The sequence below is a fragment of the Citrus sinensis genome, chromosome 2 (assembly GCF_022201045.2).
Source record: "Citrus sinensis cultivar Valencia sweet orange chromosome 2, DVS_A1.0, whole genome shotgun sequence".
Taxonomy (NCBI): domain Eukaryota; kingdom Viridiplantae; phylum Streptophyta; class Magnoliopsida; order Sapindales; family Rutaceae; genus Citrus; species Citrus sinensis.
Genome location: NC_068557.1, coordinates 6859695 through 6879231, shown reverse-complemented (window position 1 = coordinate 6879231; position 19537 = coordinate 6859695). Strand labels below are relative to the sequence as shown.

Genomic DNA, 19537 nt, shown 5'->3' with positions numbered 1-19537 from the left:
GATAAAAGAGTTGAGCATTTTGAAAGAGTCATGCGTCAACGGCAGTTAGGCAATTGGTTACGCGTTCGTAATTTCTTGGTGACGTTTAACTTGTGTCAATATATATATATATATATATTATGTGCTCATTTTATTAATATTATTGTGTCACCTCTACGCTCTTGTCCCACAGTCGGTGCACAACTTTCTCTTACGCTATCTTATTATCATGTTGTTATATATTATATTTGATGTTTGATACACGTACATGGACAATGGTGAATTGAATTGATATTTTTTTTTATGTTATTGGGTCTTTTCTGATCCAATAGGTGCCAAAGAAACGGCTTAAATTTTCTCGGGAAAGTCTAGAAATGGTTTGATTTGAAGGTGTTGTGCGACGTTTACCAGCAAAAAAAAAAAAGAAAAAAAAAGAGTATGGCGTCTTAATTAATAGCAGGCATAAGCTGACGCGGTAGGGTTGGCAATGGGACGGGATAGGATGGGATTTACCAATCCCAGTCCCATCCTGTATATATAAATGAGATGAAAAAATATTCCAATCCCGTCTTTATATTTTTTTTGGAGTAAAAATATGTCTTAATCCCGTTCCAAAAAAGATGGGATCTTGCGGAATCCCATCCCAATTAAAAAAATTTTCATTTTTAATCGGTAATGAGACGGGATGAGACGGAATTTATCAATCCCACTCCCATTCCGCATATGTAATTGGGATAAAAAAAATGTCTCAATCCTGTCCCTAAATTTTTTTATGGGACAAAAATATATCTCAATCCCGTCCCAAATAAGATGAAATCCCGCAGAATCCCATCCCATCGGGAAAAATTGTCATCCCTATGACGCGGTGTATGAAAATTGAAATAAAGAGAAAGATACAAAAAATAAAAAATTACAAGAAGAAATAGACATGGGGACACACGGACGAAATGCTAGTCCGGAATTCAAATTCCAATTATCAAATAGTTGTTTGACCTGTGTGGTTGTAATTGTGGGCATTCAACATTCATTCAACCTACGTAGTAGTTACCTATCACTTGAATCTGTACTTTGCTAAAGAGAAAATACATTTTTTTTTTGGCGTAATAGAAAATATCATTTTAATTCTATTATCACACAATGATCAAAAATTAGTTTACGGGCCAATTTTTATAGATTTTAAAATAATTCATAGTTGTACCATAAAAATAATCAACTATAAAAAGAATTAATTTAACTTGTAATAAGATTTATTTTTTTTAAATACTATCAATTTTAAAAGTAGCCAGAGTTATTTAGTATTTCTTATTGTTAAACTACTATAAGAATACAAATAGACGTAATATTAAATATAATTTATCTACATATTTTTACACATGTGTGTGTGGTAAATACTGTAAATAAAATACATATTTTTATTCTATTAATTTTTTTGTTATCTCAATCTAGTTGGTGCAATAAAAAAATAACCTAGTTGGTAATAATAATTATTATCTCTTTAAATTTAATGATTCCATTTTCTAAAAATAAGAATAATTTTGGATTTTTATAATATATATGAAATTATATTAGTATAAAATTGATTTTCAAAATTAAATTTTAAAAAAATACTCCTCTCTTACTTTTCAAAATCTGTCGTAAAAGACATGGTTTTTAGCAAAATAAAATACTAAAATTAACTTTAACTTTTCAAAATTACTTTTGACCCTCTCAAAAATAATTTTGGGCTTATAACTGATATCTTACTTTTCTAACTCTAAACTTCATATTAGTAGAAAATAGTAAAATAAAATAAAATTTGTATGAATTAAAAATTGAAATTTAAAAGCATGCTTAGTGATGCAGCGTGGTTCTATAGAAGAAAGCTCTGCAATGAAATTGATGCAGTGGAAGGATAAAAAATGTAAGCTGATAGATAAATGGAGATATTTTTTATTTTGATATTGTTTCAAGATATTATTTCAAACATTTGGAGATTTTTTTAAAATAATTTAAATACTTTATAATATGATAATGATTTTATTTAAGTATTTAATTTTTAATTTATTGAACTATTTAAGTATTTAATTTATTGAACTCATGTATTTATATTTACTATAAAATAAATAAATTAGAAATGAGGTGGAGATGGGAAAATTATTCCCCACGTGGAGATTCTCCATCTCTACCCCACTAAATTTATTAAAAAATAGAGGTAAATTTTTTAATAAGGTAGAAAATAAGATAGGTCTCCCCACCTCCACTCCACCCGGTTGCCATCCATATCAAAGCCTGCTTATAAAAACTGTAAAGGATATTTTATTTGTACTAACTGCAACCTGTCCTAACTTAAGTAGAAAATCTATTTTAACAAAAATTATACCTACATTTTCCAACAAAAAAAAAAACTCATACCTAAATAAGGAATACATTTAAAATAAGCTATGCTTAAATAATATAACTCTAAATAAATAATAAAATTAAATTAGAATACAAATTAATTAAAATATTTTTAAGATATTATAATTTTCAATCTGATTACGAGTTCTCCAAATTCTACCCTTTATATTGGAGACCCTTCAACCATCAACTTCAATCAGACAAGCATTCACACAATGGTTATCCATAAACACGCCCATTTGGAGACTTTAATGATTGGTTGCGCAATAATCTTAAAATATATTCTCTTTCTTCTCGGCTTAATTATCTCAAGTAATTTAACACAGTTTGGTTTGTTGAATCGCGCGCCCACGTGGCAGCGCACAGTACCCCACAGCGAAGACAAAAAGCCGCTCAAGGACGGTGCCCGAAGCTCGCGCCAACCAAACGACGCATGCCGCAATCGATGAACCGTGTCGGTACTATGTGCATGATGTCACACATCTGGCCCGCCACGTGGCACAAGTAATTCGCTTGCTTCAGTCCACGTCCGGCCAGAATAAAAGTACTCACCTGCCATTGCCTGCCACGTCATGAGATGCATCATCCGCGGTCATGATTCATGATGATTGTAGCACGGCGTGGCATCACACGGCCGCCATCCCCTACGTGTTTCGAGTACCCTTTAGAGTTATCATCTGCTCCGCGGGACCAAAATCATTTCTACCGCCTCCCATTCCCCCATATATATGATTTTACAAAAAAAAAAAAAGGGTTAATTTTGTCTTACCCCCAATTGTTTTAACATTTTTCACCACGCACCTATATATTTTAAAAATATTCACTTCATACCCAATTTCGTTAATTTGACCGTTATGTTTAACGGAGCTATTTAAAATTTAAATAAATATCCGAAATACCCCTTATCTTGAATTAAAAAAAAATAAAATGAGATAAAATATTAATTTAATAATTAATGTTTACATTAAAAAATTTTATTTAAAGGTAATTAATAATAATTTCATCAATTAAATTATTAAATAAATTTAATTTATCATCATCAAATAATATTTAGAATATGAATTTCTAAATTTACCCTTTAACCATTATAATAAACGGTTAAATTAACAGAATTACGCGTGGAGTGAATATTTTTAAAATATATGGGTGCGTGGTGAAAAATGTTGAAACAGTTGAGGGCAGGACAAAATTAACCCAAAAAAAAAAAAGGAATCGTGATTCTCTCATTATTTAAATAAAAAAATTCAAGTGCAATTAAAAATTTAAATAAAAATAAACTACTAAATCATGTTAATTATTGATTATCTGGTGGTCGTGAGAAGGTGGAAAAGTCCAAGGTGATGACGTCAACGCCTTGCATCACCCAGCATAATAAATTAATTTTAAAGATATGTTTGATGATAATCTGCTGGCGTTTGATTGGATTCTTCTCTTAACAACAGTACATGCAACGAGATGATGACGATGCACATGTAATGTCCCAACTAACGTGTCATTGAGAAAAGGATAGATTTTTTTTTTCTAACAAATGTCAAGATTCACTGTTTTATTTTCCAGATTTTTTCTGCAACGAAGTGGGCCCCGCTTTGATTTCCTATTAAGAAAGTGCTTTTGGATAGCCATTATCAATAGTTTGATGATCACAGGGTATTATGATTCGGCTGGAACCAGCTTTGCACTCGCACCAGCCTAAAAAGTCTCGAGAATCATTAGACTTTAATGGCTTGTGAAATATATATATAAGAAAACTGGAAAGTCGAAAATAAACAGTGGGCAAAGCAGTGACCGAGTCAAGCCAAACAGTAAACAGTCATTTTCTAATCACCGAGACTGTGGTGGTGGTGCAAATAGTGTTTGTGAAGCTACCATTCACCGGTTGTTGAGAAGATATTTGCGATTGACCAACAAGTGGCAGTCAAATGCAACCAATATTGGCATCTAGAAGAGTGATGCTACTAAACTCCATATGACAGGCGGCTTTGAAGGTCAATCGCATGCAAACAAGAAAGAGGCAATGGGTATTGTTAAAGAATATGATACAAGTTCAGACAGGCAATGATAAAAGAGTAAAGATACAAGACAAAGATTAGTTTGCAATTAATTTTGGTCGTCTCATTTGTGTAAAGGAGGAGGAGGGGGAAAGTGGGGAAGTGATTAGGGGTGGGTATTTTATCCGATCTGATTCGATCCGAATACCCGATCGGGTTTCCAAAAAAAAAAAAACCTAAGCTAATAGCCCAACACTGCACACAACACACAACCACACACGCATACGCTGCTGCACAGCACACACACACACGTCGCAAGCTGCACAACACACAGCCACACACACATACGTTGTTGCACACACACAACACAAGTCACAAGCTGCACACTTGCACAGCACACACAGAGAACAGAACAGAAGTCACAAGCTGCACAGCACACACAAACGCTGCACAGCACACACAAACGCTGCACAGCACACACACACGCTGCACACAGTCACTCAAGTCTCAACAATTCACTCGCAAACCTAACACACACACACACGCTGTCAGCCACAACTCCACAAATCACAACTCACAAGTTCAAACAACTAAACAAACACAAACAACTGAACAACTGAACAAGGCAGCCGCAACCCGCAAGTCTGCAACTAGCCACCACAAGACGCGATCTGTTGCTGCCAACTACTGAAATCACGATCTGTTGCTGCCAAGTGAATTCGCGACCAGCTGTGAGCCGTGAGCCGTCTGCATCTCCGCGATCTGCTGCTGCCAACTCCCAAGTGAAGCCGCAATCTGCTGCCAAGTGAAATCCCGTCCGTCCAACCGTGAGCCGTGGCCACCGATCTGCTGCTTGAAGGCCGAACCCAATTTTGAAGCTTTCCAGTTTCCACCTTCCACTTTCAAGTTTCAAGCTTAAACTTTTTTCAAGTTTCCCAAGTCATTTCAGTTTTTAGTTCACGGTATATATACACTATATAATTAATTAATTATATATGCTAAATAGTTTATTATATAATTCAGTAATTGGTTATTATTTAATTGTTGTAATTAACTAATTATGTATTTATAAATATTAGTAATAAAATCAAGGAATTTTTGTTAATTATTGAGCTCATCAGAAATTATTTTTTTCATATATAAAAAGGAATTGTTGATTGGTGGGTTTTGTTTTTATTTCATTGATTATTAATTTGTTATCGTTTGCTCTCTTTAGTGAATAGACTATAACAATCAAGCATTAAGGACATATGAAAATGGTGTTAGCCAGCGAATAACAAAAATTTTGTTAATTATTAATAATTGAAATAATATTAATTGTTAATTGTTAATAATAGTTAATAATTGATTTTTTATGAATAAATTAGCACATTAGGTAGATTAAATATTAAAATTAAGTATTATGCTGTATATATTTTATAATTATAATGTGTTATGTAATTATGTGTACTTGTGCAGTAGCTTCAAGCTTTCAACCCTAAAAAAATTAATAAATTCAATTAATATTTTATTGTATGTTAATCATCCCTTAAGTTGTTAAATCAAAGGATTTAATTTATAATAAGAAATAAGATATAGATAGACAAATAATATCATATTATTATGGGGAATGGACAATTGGATATTATAAATTAATTAATTAATCAGTCATTTCTTACTTTTTGTTTATGGAGCATGAACAACTTGAATTAAAATTACTAATTTTTGTTTATGGATTATGTTAACAATATTTATGTGTTTTGATTTTTGAATTAATGATTATTAATGATTATTTTGAATATTCAGATGCTTGGACACTTAAGATCGAATTCGATGAGTGACGATGAAGACCAAAGTGTACAAATGGAAGGAACCCATAGAGGAAAGGAAGAGGCGAAGTGGAAAAGACCGCCAATGAAGAAAAGATCGGCAGTATGGAATCACTTCACTTTACTCGAAGATAATCCAAACAAATGTATGTGCAACTATTGCGGTAAGCAATATCAATGTCATTCAAGGCTTGATGTGATTACAAATATGACAAGGCATATAAAGACATGTGAATCATACAAAACATTTCGGGCACAACAAAGTGGAAGTCAATAAAATTTGACATCCGAGGGCGGTGAAGAAAATGCAAATAATTTGATTTTGGGTAAAGGATGGAGTCAAGACGCGTGTCGAAAGGTAGTAACTAAAATGATTATTATGGGTGAGTTGCCGCTCAATTTTGTAGACAACAAAGGATTTAGGCATTTCTGCAGTGTAGTTATCCCTCAGTTGTTATGCCATCTCGAAGAACAATTGGTAGAGATCTTATGGAGTTATTTTTGGAGGAAAAGGCAATGTTAAAGAGTTTGATTTGCAACAACAAGCAGTGCGTGTCTCTTACAACTGATTTATAGACTTCTGTTCAAAACATGAGCTACATGGTGATTACAGCTCATTTTATTGATAGTGATTGGTGTTTGAATAGGAGAATTATTAGTTTTAGCGCAATCAAATATCATAGAGGGAAGTCGATAGGTAAAAAGATTGTGGCTTGCCTACAAGATTGGGGGATAGAGAGGTTGTTTGCAATAACTGTTGATAATGCCACTGCAAATGATATTGTTGTTGGTTATGTCACTATGCAGTTGCTTAGTTGGAGGAATGATGATGCACTTGTGTTGGCGGGGACAATATATGCATGTGCATTGTTGTGCACATATTTTGAATTTAATTGTTGTTTTAGGATTGGGAGAGTTGCATGCTAGTGTTACCACTATTCGAAATGCAGTGAAGTACGTGAGATCCTCCAGTATGAGGCTGCGGATATTTAAACAATGTGTTGAGCAGGTGAATTGTCCAAAAGGAATTGTTATTTTGGATTGTCCTACTAGATGGAATTCCACTTATTTAATGTTGATAACTAAGCTGAAATTTCAAGCGGCATTTGATAGAATGGCAGAAGTGGATAAACCTTATGAGACATACTTTGCTGAGAAAGAAAATAATGTTAGAAGGGTGGGCCCACCTGGACCGGATGATTGAGAGAGTGCTGAACGAATTGTGAAGTTTTTGAAAGTATTTTATAATGCCACATTATTATTTTCTACCTCTTTGAGTGTGACTTCTAATCTTTGTTGTGATACTATTAGCTTAATTGAGAGTTCATTGACTGCACTGCAAGAAAGTACAGATCCTTGGGTGTCCTCTATGGCTTATAGTATGAGAGAAAAATTTGATAAGTATTGGGAGTCCACAGGAAAAATAAACAAAATTCTGATTATTGCCTCTATTCTTGATCCACAAGCGAAAATGGATTTTGCTAAACATATTTTTGAGATCATTTTTGGCAATGATAGTTTGATGGTTGAACAAATGACCAAAGCAGTGAAGGACTTATTGAATGAGTTTTATGATGCATATAGTGCATTCTTTGCTAGTTCAACACCATCGATGTATGGTGAAAGTGGTCTTAGTGGCAGCTATGGAGGTACAAGTTCTTCTCAACGTTTTACAACTGAGGCTAATTTGGTGGATGTTGCTGGTGGTGAATGTGATGACGCTTTTCAAGAATCTCGTCCTTTCCTTGGATATGCCAGGAAGGTCTCTGTTCAGAATGAGAGTAGAAGAGTAGTATCTGAGGTGGAAAAGTACTTGAAGGACCCAGTTGAAGTTCCCAACAATCTTAAACTTAATGTTTTGCTTTGGTGGAGGGTGAATGGATTGAGGTATCCAATTCTTGAGAAAATTGCAAGAGATGTCCTTGATGTTCCTGTCTCCACAGTGGCATCTGAGTCTGCCTTTAGCACCAGGCGTCGTATTATTGATGAGTGTAGGAGTTATTTAACCCCGGCTATGGTTGAGGCATTGATATGCACTGAAAATTAGCTGCAGTCTAAACTTTTTGTCAATCCCGTCTACAACCTCCAAGAAGATATCAAGGAGCAAATGTTTCATATGGAATTACAAGAAGGTAATGTTTTTAATTTTTTATCATCCATTAAATGCATAATATATTTAAAATGCATTATAACTTTATATAGAACATCTACATGTAGTCATGTACTTGAGTTATTAATTTTTTTTTTAATTTTATAGAGCTTACAAGATCGCAAGCTTCGACAGTGGAAGCGGTGAGCGCCGACATTGGTGTTATGGATGTTTGAAAGGTAACTTTTAATATATATTATTATTCATAATTTGATATTATAGTACTATTAGTATTTGGTTGTAATTTTAGCTATAATTATAGTTGTTATAGTTTTAAATTTTAAGTCTAATTTGTAATTGTTTTAGTTAGACAAGTTAAAGTTGATAGAATATTATTATTGTCTAGTATTATTATTAACTTGATTCGGTGATGAATGCCATAAAATAAGCATGATATAATAGAAATATATAATCAAGTGTGTATTGAAAAATTTGGTAAACATATATATTTATTTGTAATTATAAATTTATAATGATATAATAGAAATTAGAAAAATTGTAACACCCCTTTAGCTTAATTAAAGATATGAATTAGATTTATTTATTTGTGTTTGTGTGTGATGTGTAACCTTATAAATTTGGTTTATTTGCTCAATTTTTTATATGAATTGAGTTTGTTCATTTGGAACGTGGCTTAAGGAAAATATTTATTGTACATTTTCTCAATCTTTCTCTAGGCAATAGGCACTTGAACTTGGAGTTCAAAAATTTGAATTTAGAACTTGTCAAAGTGCTTGCATGGAGCCATGGAGGAACCAAGAAAGCTTATTTAATTTTTATGTTTGAACTTTGAACTTTGTGATTTATGTTTCTAAACAATTTAATTTTGTGACTTTGTGAGTTTCTGTTGCAAACTTTTAAAGACTAATATTTAAAAATTGTGCTTTGGACTTTGTAAGTTTGTATTACTTTTAACTTTTATTAAGTTTGAAACTTAGGATTTTGTTGGTTGAGCAAATAATAGTTCTAATTCTACCCTCCAAACCAATAGGCAAATAATCTTATTATAGCATTTTAACTTTATTCATTTGATTTAATAACATTTTCTTTTTTTTTTTTAGTTGAAAATTAGTAAAAATGATTACAATTAAAAAAAATATCTTAAAACTTTCATAAAAACTACAATAATAAGAAAAAAAAATAGCTCAAAATTGCATTAACCGAATTTGACCCTAATTGACCCAAATTGACCCGATCCAAATTGACCCAATGTCAACAGACCCGAACTAAACCGATTTGACCCGAACTCAATCCTACCCGTTTTAAATCCAACCCGAACATAACCCGAACTGTTCGGGTCGGTTCGGGTCGGGTCAATAATTCGGGTTATGTTCGGATTAATTCTTGTCTAACCGGAACAACCCGAAACCCGATCGGGTTGACCCAAACCCAATTTTACCCGCCCCTAGAAGTGAGGATATGCTGCGCGGTTTAACAGTTCAAAGTTGTTCTCTCCAATTAACAATTCTTTGGGAACATTACACTCGGTTGTCCAAGCCCATCCATCTCAGAGCACAAACAAGGATCTTCACTTTTATGCACCGCTCAGTTATTGAAGATAAGAAATTCCCACAATTGAACAATGTGTGTGAATCAAAACAAAACAAAAGTTCCGCAGCCTGTTAATTTATGCCTATTTCTTTGCACCCTCCAACTTCATCTCCTGAAGGTTCAGCAAAAGATCATCCGAATTCAAGAAGACCTTGTTGGCTGAATGCGCAATTGTCTGAGCAATTTCTCTTGCAGCTTCAATCTTCCTCAGTGTGATAAATGCTGGATTGTTGGCAATGGCTTGACCAATGAGCTGAGCACTTGTGGCTTCTCCCTGATTGAGAGAAAAGAAGTATTATCAATTATTAACCAATGGATATGCTGCCTAAAGAAATAATAAAAAATAGAATTCCCCCCTTGGTGAATAATATCATTGCTTGAAATTCATTACTAAATAGTCAAAGTACCGAAGATAATAATGATGAAATATACCACCAACTAAACAGCGGACAAACATGGGAAGAGTATTCCTTCTCACCTGTGCTCGGATGATAGCACTTCTCTTGTCTTGTTCAGCTTTTTCCACAATATATTTAGCCCTCTCTGCTTCTTGCGCAGCTACCTGTTTAGCTTCAATGGCGGATGTAAATTCCTTCCCAAAAGTGAGGCTTGTTATAGAGACATCATCTAGGGCAATGTTGAAATTGGCTGCCCTCTCCGTCAGAATCTTCCGGATTTCCCTACTAACAGTCTAAAAGAAGAAGAGTGTATATTGACCAAGCGATGGACTTCAACACAAACTGCAATCAGGTAAAAAGAAATAGGCCAAGTTGCTCACCTCACGCTGAGTAATGAGCTGGCTGGCATTGTACTGTGCAACCACAGCCTTGAGAGTTTCATGAATGATGGAAGGTAGAACCCTTTCATTATAATTCTCACCAAGGGCTCGATAAACTGTTGGCAACTTGTCTGCTACAGGACGAGTGAGGACCCGAAGCCCAATCTTAACCTACGTAGCAGTATCAGATACACATGTAAATGAGTAGAACCAGTCATTTCAGTTAAGAATTAATAAATTCTTCATCAGAGTAATGTCATCACCCTGAGACTTCCAGCTTTTTAAGATTTACAAAATAGATGGTCAATAGACACCCACCTTACAAACAACTTAATATTACGATGAATTTGAACCTCCAAATTCATTGGAATTCCTGCACAATTCGTAATACTTAAAAAGGCAAATTATATCTTCAACACATACTTGCGGCAAACAGCAGTCCAAATGAAGCAATGTGGTGCAATAAGTAAATATAGAATGCTTCAGAACTGTATTAGCCATTGGTTGATAGCTAAAATAAAACCCGTTTTGTTTTATTTTGGCATGATGGGTACAAGATGCGTGAAACACCAACCAGTAGACCCAAAAGGAAAGCAAATAATAGTACTCTTTATAGAGTAGCAAGTGAAATATAGAGCAAAAAATAGTCCAGCGAACTGTGCTACAAAACCTTCTGAAAGTGTTTTGCCTATCAACACAGTTTACCTTAAGGAAAACCTTATCTTTGCAACACTGTTTATATTAAGGAAAATCTTACATTAGCAACAGAGAGCAGTTTAGACTAGTCTCACTGCATTTCCTGCAGATACCAAGCATATCTTATCTCCCAAACAATAAGAATAATAAAAAGAAAGTATTTACCATCTGAAGATCACGGCTACCAGAAGTACTCTCCACTAAGTGGGGTCTTGCGCGAACATCATAGATGACAGGTCTCTCAAACCATGGAACCATTAGATGAGTCCCCTCAGGATAAACCTGCATATTCAACATGAATCACCGTAATGGAATCTGTTACAGTGCAGAAATTACCGAACAAAGTAAGAAACCTCTCAGAAATCAGCATCAACAAGAATAAAGATTCACTGATGCACATAATATATGAGAGAGAGAGAGAGAGAGAGAGAGAGAGAAGGCAATGCTGATTTAAAGCAAAGAAAATCATGACGATGATGTATCCTTCACTTTTTTCAGAGAAGTTGACTCTAATGCTAAGGATAGTATTTTAAGGGCAACTGTATGAGTGTTCAAAAACATTAAAAAATGTTCAGACAGAAGATGATGCCCAGTAATCTGAAATAACATGAACCAGGAAAGGCAAAGCGGGAATACATACACATATATATATTGGAGCATAAAACAAATCTAATGATGGTCTGCATGACAAACACTTTCACCAACATACTTAAAGGAGAATTTGAAAAAGAGGTTTTATTATTGCAGAAATATTCAATTTTTTTTTCCAAGAAGTAAATGATAAGAGTTTTAGTTGAACCACCGATGAACCATTTTTGTAAGCACAATGACATGATGCCATGAGAAAAAGCCTCAAAAAACAAAGATCCAATCAAACATCAGTTAAAGATCCAAATTATCAGACGAAAAAAAAATGATAGACACAAAAAAATTTAATTCCCATGAGTAAAGGAAAACCCTTTTAGAAGGATGACTCATTCTAAAAAAATAATCACCACAATGCTAAGACTATGTCAAAACCAAGGGATTAGTGTACAAATAAATTTTAGATGCAATACTAAAGAAGGGATAAAGAGTTGTACACAGGCAAATAAATCCAAATTCTTCATAATAGTGAAAATCCAAGTCAGCCACAAACACCAGGAATTTCAGGTGAAGTAATAACCTTGTCCTTCACACCAGTTATACGGTTGAACATAATGGCTCGATGCCCTCCCTCAACATTGTAGAGACTGTTAGCAGCAGCATACAAACCAATCCCACCAATAATTCCTACCTTAATTAAGGCAGAAGCTGCACCACCACCAGGCACCTTGGGAACTTTGACATTGTTGAAGTTCATGTTCCTAAATGGCAAGTCAGTTAACATATGTTTACATGATCACATTACTTAAAGCACATCATATATTGACTCTTAGTTCAACAAGGTAAAAAGAAATCAATTCACATATAGACCATATGCATGAGAAAGCAGTATGAAAGAGCAGGAAATGAAGAAAATTAATTAGCTATTACACAAAAGCCTTGAACTATTTATAACAAGTAAATAAGAAATACATATTGAATCCACCCAACAAGGCTCCATTAGCTTGGAGTGAATCTATGGAAAGTTTTGAATGTTACTACTTTGCTGTGATGTGACAACTAACATATTAAACAAGGAACCTACTAGAACTGAAAGCCCATTTTAAAGTCCTGAAAGTAGCCTCTTTTTTTTTTATAACCAACTTTTATTCCACCGAAGACATTCACAAACAAAACATAGGCTGTGGAAAATAACATATTAACAAGTATATTTGTTTAAAACATTTGGGTACAAGCATCTCAATATGTTTCAAACTCTTCTCTATCAGACACATACTTGAGTTCACCCCTGAGAAACACTAACACCTTGGCAATTAAAAACCAAGATTTCACTCTTACAACCCTCATTTGGAAAATCTAATAGAAACTATTTCAGTGTCTCCCGAAATTAACTGCAAGCTATAAACTAATAATTCAACAAAAGAAACAGATGTCATATGCACTTTACAACAAGTATTGAAACATTCTTGATAGTTGATAACAAACTCTCAAACAGCATTTTCCATTGAAGTAAATAATTACTCATAAATAACACCACAAAACCCCAATACCCATCAAAAACTAAATCCTGTGCAGTAAATTTCAACTAATTCGTAGTACATACAATCAATTATACAATTTCTAAGAAAACATCATCGTACAACTTTATTTAAAAAAATAATGAGCTTGTTACTACTAAAGGCAAGAAAGAAAAAGAAGGAAACTTCACAGATCTCGCTGTGTAAAAACGAAAACCCAGGTGAGTCAAAGCCGCATTAAAACGAAATTTATAATAAAATTGTTGATGTCTTCGAATTTACCCAAATGTTTCTCAGAAACTAAACAGATAAAGAACAAAATATGGAAGATTAAACAATTGTGAACAACACTATATATAGCAAAGCAAATATAAGCAAATGAGGGAGTCAAAATAGAAGCACAAGTAGGTACCTGAGAAGGGGGTTTAGTTTTAGGGTTTATGAAATTCGAAAGAAAGAACGCGATGGGTTTTAGGGCTTTAGTGTTTATAGGGGGACGAATTGTGAGAATAATAAATAGAATGGGCTTTGATGGCCCACTTATTTTGGCCCACTTATTTTGCTCGAGGCAAACGGCAGGCAGGTCATTTACTTGGTGCAGTCCTGAATAAAAGTGAATATATATTGCCCGTTTTGAAATGAGTTCAAATTGCAAAACAAAAAAGAAAAAGAAAAAGAAAATTGAAACCCTTTAACCCTGGTGAAGGTAAAAGAAAGATAGGAGAGCTCCCATCAATTTGAACGATGAATCCGTGCAACCTCCATTGAGAGACAGCATAAAAAAATTTCATTGAACAGCTATTAACACAACGTATTTGGTTATATGAGTTTGGATTTGAACTGAAGAATACATTCAAATCGTATCTAACCATGAATCAAAATCATCCAACACTTTAGACTTTGTAACAGATTGAGAAGAAGAAGAAGACTGAGCTTCATGAGGCCGGGACAAGCCATTGGGGTTCACCAAATTGGATGTTTCCTCTAATAAATCATCAAGTACATCATCAAAACTGGCAGTGACAGATGCAGATTTAGATAAATCTGGGCCCTTTCTTGAAAGCTGTGGCGGAGCTGTAGAAGATGTTTGTTGGGAAACAGAAGAGTTGCTGAATTTGGAGCTAGAGGAATCAGAGAACCCGGTATCATTAAATGAATCAAGAAGCATATCTAGTTCTGCTTCTGCAGCTGTGGCCTCAAATGTCGGAAGATTCTTCGAGACTGAAACAGAATTTTCATTGAATTGTGCCGGGGGTTCAAGTGCTTTGTCTTGTCCAAATCTGTCATATTGACTGGAGGTCACATCATTTTTGGTTTGATTCACTAAAGCAGACCTCTGATTAGAAAATATTGCATCTACATTTTTGTGGCCAACAACTGATGTAGATTTTGTATCCACAATTTTAACCTTCTCCCGGAAATCAGTGGAAGCTTTGTCTTCAGATATATTAGCAGCTGCTTTAACTTTGTGTGCCACTGATTCCTCTTCCTCTTCGCCCTGTCACATAAACCATGTCACAGGTGAATAAAACTGCATCTACACAATAACTGACAGAGCAACATGATAAAGATTCAGTATCCGCAATTTTAACCTCAGGAAAATCTTTAGAAGCTATATCTATGTCCCTGGATATACCCACATCTGCTTCACTTTCATGTTCTGTTTGCATCAGGCCTGGTTCCTGATTGCTGCTTGCTATTGATCCCTCCGTGCCCTGTCACATAAGCCATAAAACATCCAGTATTAATCACCTTTACAAATGGGTAAGAGACTTGAAAAAAGAACCTATACACCAAAGTATTAAAACATCAGAAGCTTAAAATAACACTCATGGATCCTATGCAATAAATGATAAGTATTAACATAAATTACCGACTCTGATGGCAATAAATCTGCTTCTACAAACAGCCTCTGTGATAAGTCAACTTTTGCAAGGTGTTCCGCAAGAGCATTCAAATTTAGAGACAGAAATGATGCCTGCATAGATAACCATCCCAAGAGGATGATATTGAGGGGCAAAGCGGGAAGAAAAGTGAGTTGTAAACGTACAGGAAAATTCAAACCCTTCAATGGAATATAATCTGAAGGTTGCCTCCAGCTAAAGTAAAACTGCAATACAGTAATGACCATTGCATTGCTGTAAAAACAAATCCATGCAAATCACATCTTTCTCAATTGCAATTAAAAATTTCCACAAAACCAAGAATCTTCAAGAGTTGAAATGATTAAGGCAAAAACCCTTCAGATGTAGCCTACAGAGTGACGTATTGTACTTCTAACTTACTGCAAGGCTATATATATACAGTTGCATACTGGTTTCATGAATTGGGAGCACCTCCGTATATAATCATAAGTAGAAACTTTAACTTTCCTCCAAATAACAATTCGATACATGCATGGCCATAATTGATACAAATGAATCCTTGAAGCTTTTTCTCGAAAGCAAGAAAAATACTAAGAGAGAGAAACATCCTAAAGAATTCATACATAGGTATGCCATCTGATAATTGGGGGGGGGGGGGGGTACCTCTTGAAATGCAGTTGTCTTATCCTCCACGACAAAGTTATCATCCCCAACCCATGACAAAATGCCCTCCCCCCTGACTGACAGCATAGGGCCCATTCCTGGAGCAAAACCTCCTGGCAGATTCGAACAGGAAAATTTTAAATCAAGCCTTTAACATTATAAAATTTAACAAAATATCTTGAAATAAAAATGCTAGGAAAAAAAATGGTTGATCTACGAAGTAATGGAAGCAATTTCTGGTATTTTAACTCCATTTACATCAAAACTTGAGATTGAAGGAGATTTGAACAATGAGTATTAAAGAAGCGGAAGAAAACAAGAGAGTGAGTGGAGACCAACCATAATTCCAAACAAGTTTCAGTGGTTTCAGGAGAAGAATTAAAACACTGGAGAATACATTTCTTCATTAATCCCTTACAAGTGCCTATAAAATCCAACTTCCACTCATCTTTTCCAAAGAAATAACAACCAAGTTTGAAGTTCATATGGAAATTAGTGTCCTTCAGTAAGATTTCAAAAAGTTGTTTTCTACTTACAAAGCCAAGAAAAGGAAAAGACAACACATCTGGAATATGTTTTGGAAAACAATAATCCGATATTCCAAAAACTAGTATCAAATTCAACAAATTCTCAACTATTTCAGACTCACTAGCATCAGATTCATTTTTTGAAAGTTTTAATGAAGAAAACTACATTTGAAATTTGGAACCACAGGCCAGTTCTTATCTGCGATGTACATATAGCAAAAGAAATATTCCTCAAATATTTTTCTATAATCAATATCAATCAATATCAAATAAGGACAACCAAGTATGCAGCGTCTTACAACATGGCGACCTCAAATAATCAGCCAGAACTACATAAAGAAGACAAACAGATAGGGCTAATTAGAACCAACGAGAAGCTAGTGCATACCGGGCATAACATCATCAAGTAAAGGAAAGGTATCTGAATAAGAATGTGACTGTGACTGTGACAGAGATTGTGATTGAGCCTCAGCAATTAGATGACGATAGTCTGCCCCTTTACTCTTTGGCACAACAAAATCAGAGGCTTGACTTGTGGTATCTTCCGAATCCATATCAGATCCATCTTCATAGCGATCCCAGTTAGACGGAAGTTTAGATAAACGCCGTGCCTCGCGTGTTCCCGCCCCAGCTTGCTTCCCCGGTTGCTTTTCTTTGCTCCCAGCATTGTCAGAGGCAACTACTGGGGCTTTTAATTTCTGATTTGGATGTGACTTGTTCTTATGTTGTTGAGAGTGAGCTCTCTTAGATTTCGCCAGTGCCTTCGCATCCATCACAAAAACACCCTTAACATTTCCTTGCACAATTAACTAGGGTTCAAATTCACCACCTCTACAACATAGAAAATTAAGAATTACACCCAGTGCAGAATAGGGCACACTAACACTGAAGAATAACTTAATTTCAAATAACAAATATTTATCTACCAAATTCTCCAAGTTAAGCACAAATTAGTTTACAACTGCCACTCAACTTTTTTATCATTTGATAATCAAAATATGATCTTGATTTAGTTAAATAACTTAGCAGAACAAACAACATCAGCAATTTGGAAATTTTGTTAAGAGTGAAACGCTCTTAAGAGAAACACGTAACATTTAAGTAAACAAAATGCATATAATCAACCCCAAATAAGCGGGTAAAATTATGATTTAAGAATTTGCTATCCGTTTGCTTGCTTTAATAGCAAAATGCGAATATAAATTCTAAATCTCACATGGCACTTAATTTACTAATTTCCTGAAACGATAAATTATGTTAATAAAAGTAAAAATATATCGAACTGCAAACGAATATGCAGAAGCAAAAGAGAGAGAGAGAGAGATTAGGGTTGATACCTGGATTTGATGTGCTTAAAAATTAACTAATTTTGCTCTAGTTCGTGAAGCTTCAGCAAGGAAGGGTACAAACCGTCGCTTACGCTTTAGAGCCAAACGACAACGTTTCCAAGCTGAGCAAATCCCAAATGAAGCGCGTCGTTTTGTTGAGGTTCCGTAACGTGAATACATTTCCAAATTTTTATTCAAAATTTCACGGGTTCATGCTATATTTTTTTTACGGCATTAATAATGTATTAATTACATATCATTAGATTTAATTAACAATATTTAATATTTATACTAAAAATAATAATTTTTTAAAAAAATAAACAGTTTGTTAACCGTTTAAGTGGATGGAGCATTTTTGTAAACTAACCGTGACCACCTTTAGAGTTTGAAACAATTTCACTTAAATAATATATTTTATTTAAAATTATTTTTTAACCCTCCTTTAAATTTGTAATATAATAATATTTTTTAAATAAATCTTCTAAAATCAATTACCATTAAGTATAAAATATAATATCAAGTAGGTTATTTAACACAAAGTCTTATAATAATTTGTATTGTATGAATTTAATTACAAACCATTAATACCTAAACAATAATGATAATAGAAGGCATTGCGATAAACTATTTTATATGTGTTTTATTAATAATACTGTATGAGTCACAACAAATGAGAAATATTTTATTCACTAATTATTATTGAAAAATATATATGTCTATATAGCTATAGAGTGAGAAATATTTTTATTTAAATTTTTAACAAAAAAATTAAATTATTTATTTCATACAATTCAATGGTGGAGGATATAACATTATGAAATATTGATTTGACTTTCAATATGAACCATTAGACTATGAGATATTAGTGGCTCAAATATTGTATCAAAATTTTAAGTTAAAGTATGCAAAACCATGTCTTTATAATGAAAATATAAAAACATACAATATTTTTTCCTCATTTTGTCCATTAAATATAATTTGATGTAATATTTTATTTATTAATTGTCACTATTAATTATCGTGATAAAAGTAATGACTCTTCGTAACATAAAAATTTTATAATTACTATCAAAGATTAACAATAAAATAATCTTTCATGATTCATAAACTAAAGTTAATTAGGAATATGTATTAGATTTAACTTTTATAAAATTAACAAAGTGACATTTGAAAATAAAATGAAAACAATCTTGTAAAAGTTCAATTTTATAAGGCTTAGATAATTTCCTACCATATATAAAAATATAAAAGATTTTCTTTCACATTTTTTCCCACGTAAATATTATTAGAGACAATATTTTATTTATTGTCACTATTAACTATCATAACAAAAGTAATGACTCTTAATAACATAAAATTTTATAATCACAATCAAAAGATGTGAATAAAATAATTTTTCATGATTCATAAACTAAAGTTCATTAGGAATATACATTATATTTAACTTTTATGAAATTAACAAAGTGATATTTGAAAATAAAATGAAAATATATAGGCTTGTAAAACTTAAAATTTCTAACACGTAAGAATATTAATTGTAAGATAGACATAAAGTTTAGAGAATAAGTATGTTAAATGAGTGTTAAAAATAATATATACTTAATGATCAATTATACAACGGCCTTAATATTATATAAAATAATGAGTTTTTAATATAAGATATTAAATTTTATTAAAACATGTGTGATTAAGTATTTTTTATATTACAAGCAATCTCACCAATGAGT

At 33.4% G+C, this 19537-nt stretch overlaps 2 protein-coding genes across 4 annotated transcripts; both read right to left on the bottom strand.

Annotated features, from left to right (window-relative positions):
- Positions 1-9730: 9730 nt before the first annotated feature.
- LOC102622624 (prohibitin-1, mitochondrial) lies at positions 9731-13993 on the bottom strand. 2 transcript variants are annotated; one of them, XM_006469010.4, is made up of 6 exons: positions 13840-13993; positions 12491-12671; positions 11491-11607; positions 10630-10800; positions 10330-10542; positions 9731-10125 (listed from the first exon to the last, which is right to left on the bottom strand). In XM_006469010.4, the coding sequence occupies exons 2-6, from the start codon at positions 12665-12667 to the stop codon at positions 9934-9936; spliced, it is 870 nt and encodes a 289-aa protein (XP_006469073.1). In that variant the 5' UTR covers positions 12668-12671; positions 13840-13993; the 3' UTR covers positions 9731-9933. The 2 variants fall into 2 exon arrangements, with proteins under 2 accessions (XP_006469073.1, XP_024950504.1); XM_025094736.2 differs by lacking the exon at positions 13840-13993 and adding an exon at positions 13619-13643.
- A 198-nt stretch (positions 13994-14191) lies between these two features.
- Positions 14192-17970, bottom strand: LOC102622914 (protein ECERIFERUM 16). 2 transcript variants are annotated; one of them, XM_006469011.4, is made up of 6 exons: positions 17820-17970; positions 16871-17313; positions 15956-16068; positions 15301-15405; positions 15020-15142; positions 14192-14925 (listed from the first exon to the last, which is right to left on the bottom strand). In XM_006469011.4, the coding sequence occupies exons 2-6, from the start codon at positions 17253-17255 to the stop codon at positions 14281-14283; spliced, it is 1371 nt and encodes a 456-aa protein (XP_006469074.2). In that variant the 5' UTR covers positions 17256-17313; positions 17820-17970; the 3' UTR covers positions 14192-14280. The 2 variants fall into 2 exon arrangements, with proteins under 2 accessions (XP_006469074.2, XP_006469075.2); XM_006469012.3 differs by having other exon boundaries at positions 15068-15142.
- Between the last annotated feature and the right edge of the window lie 1567 nt (positions 17971-19537).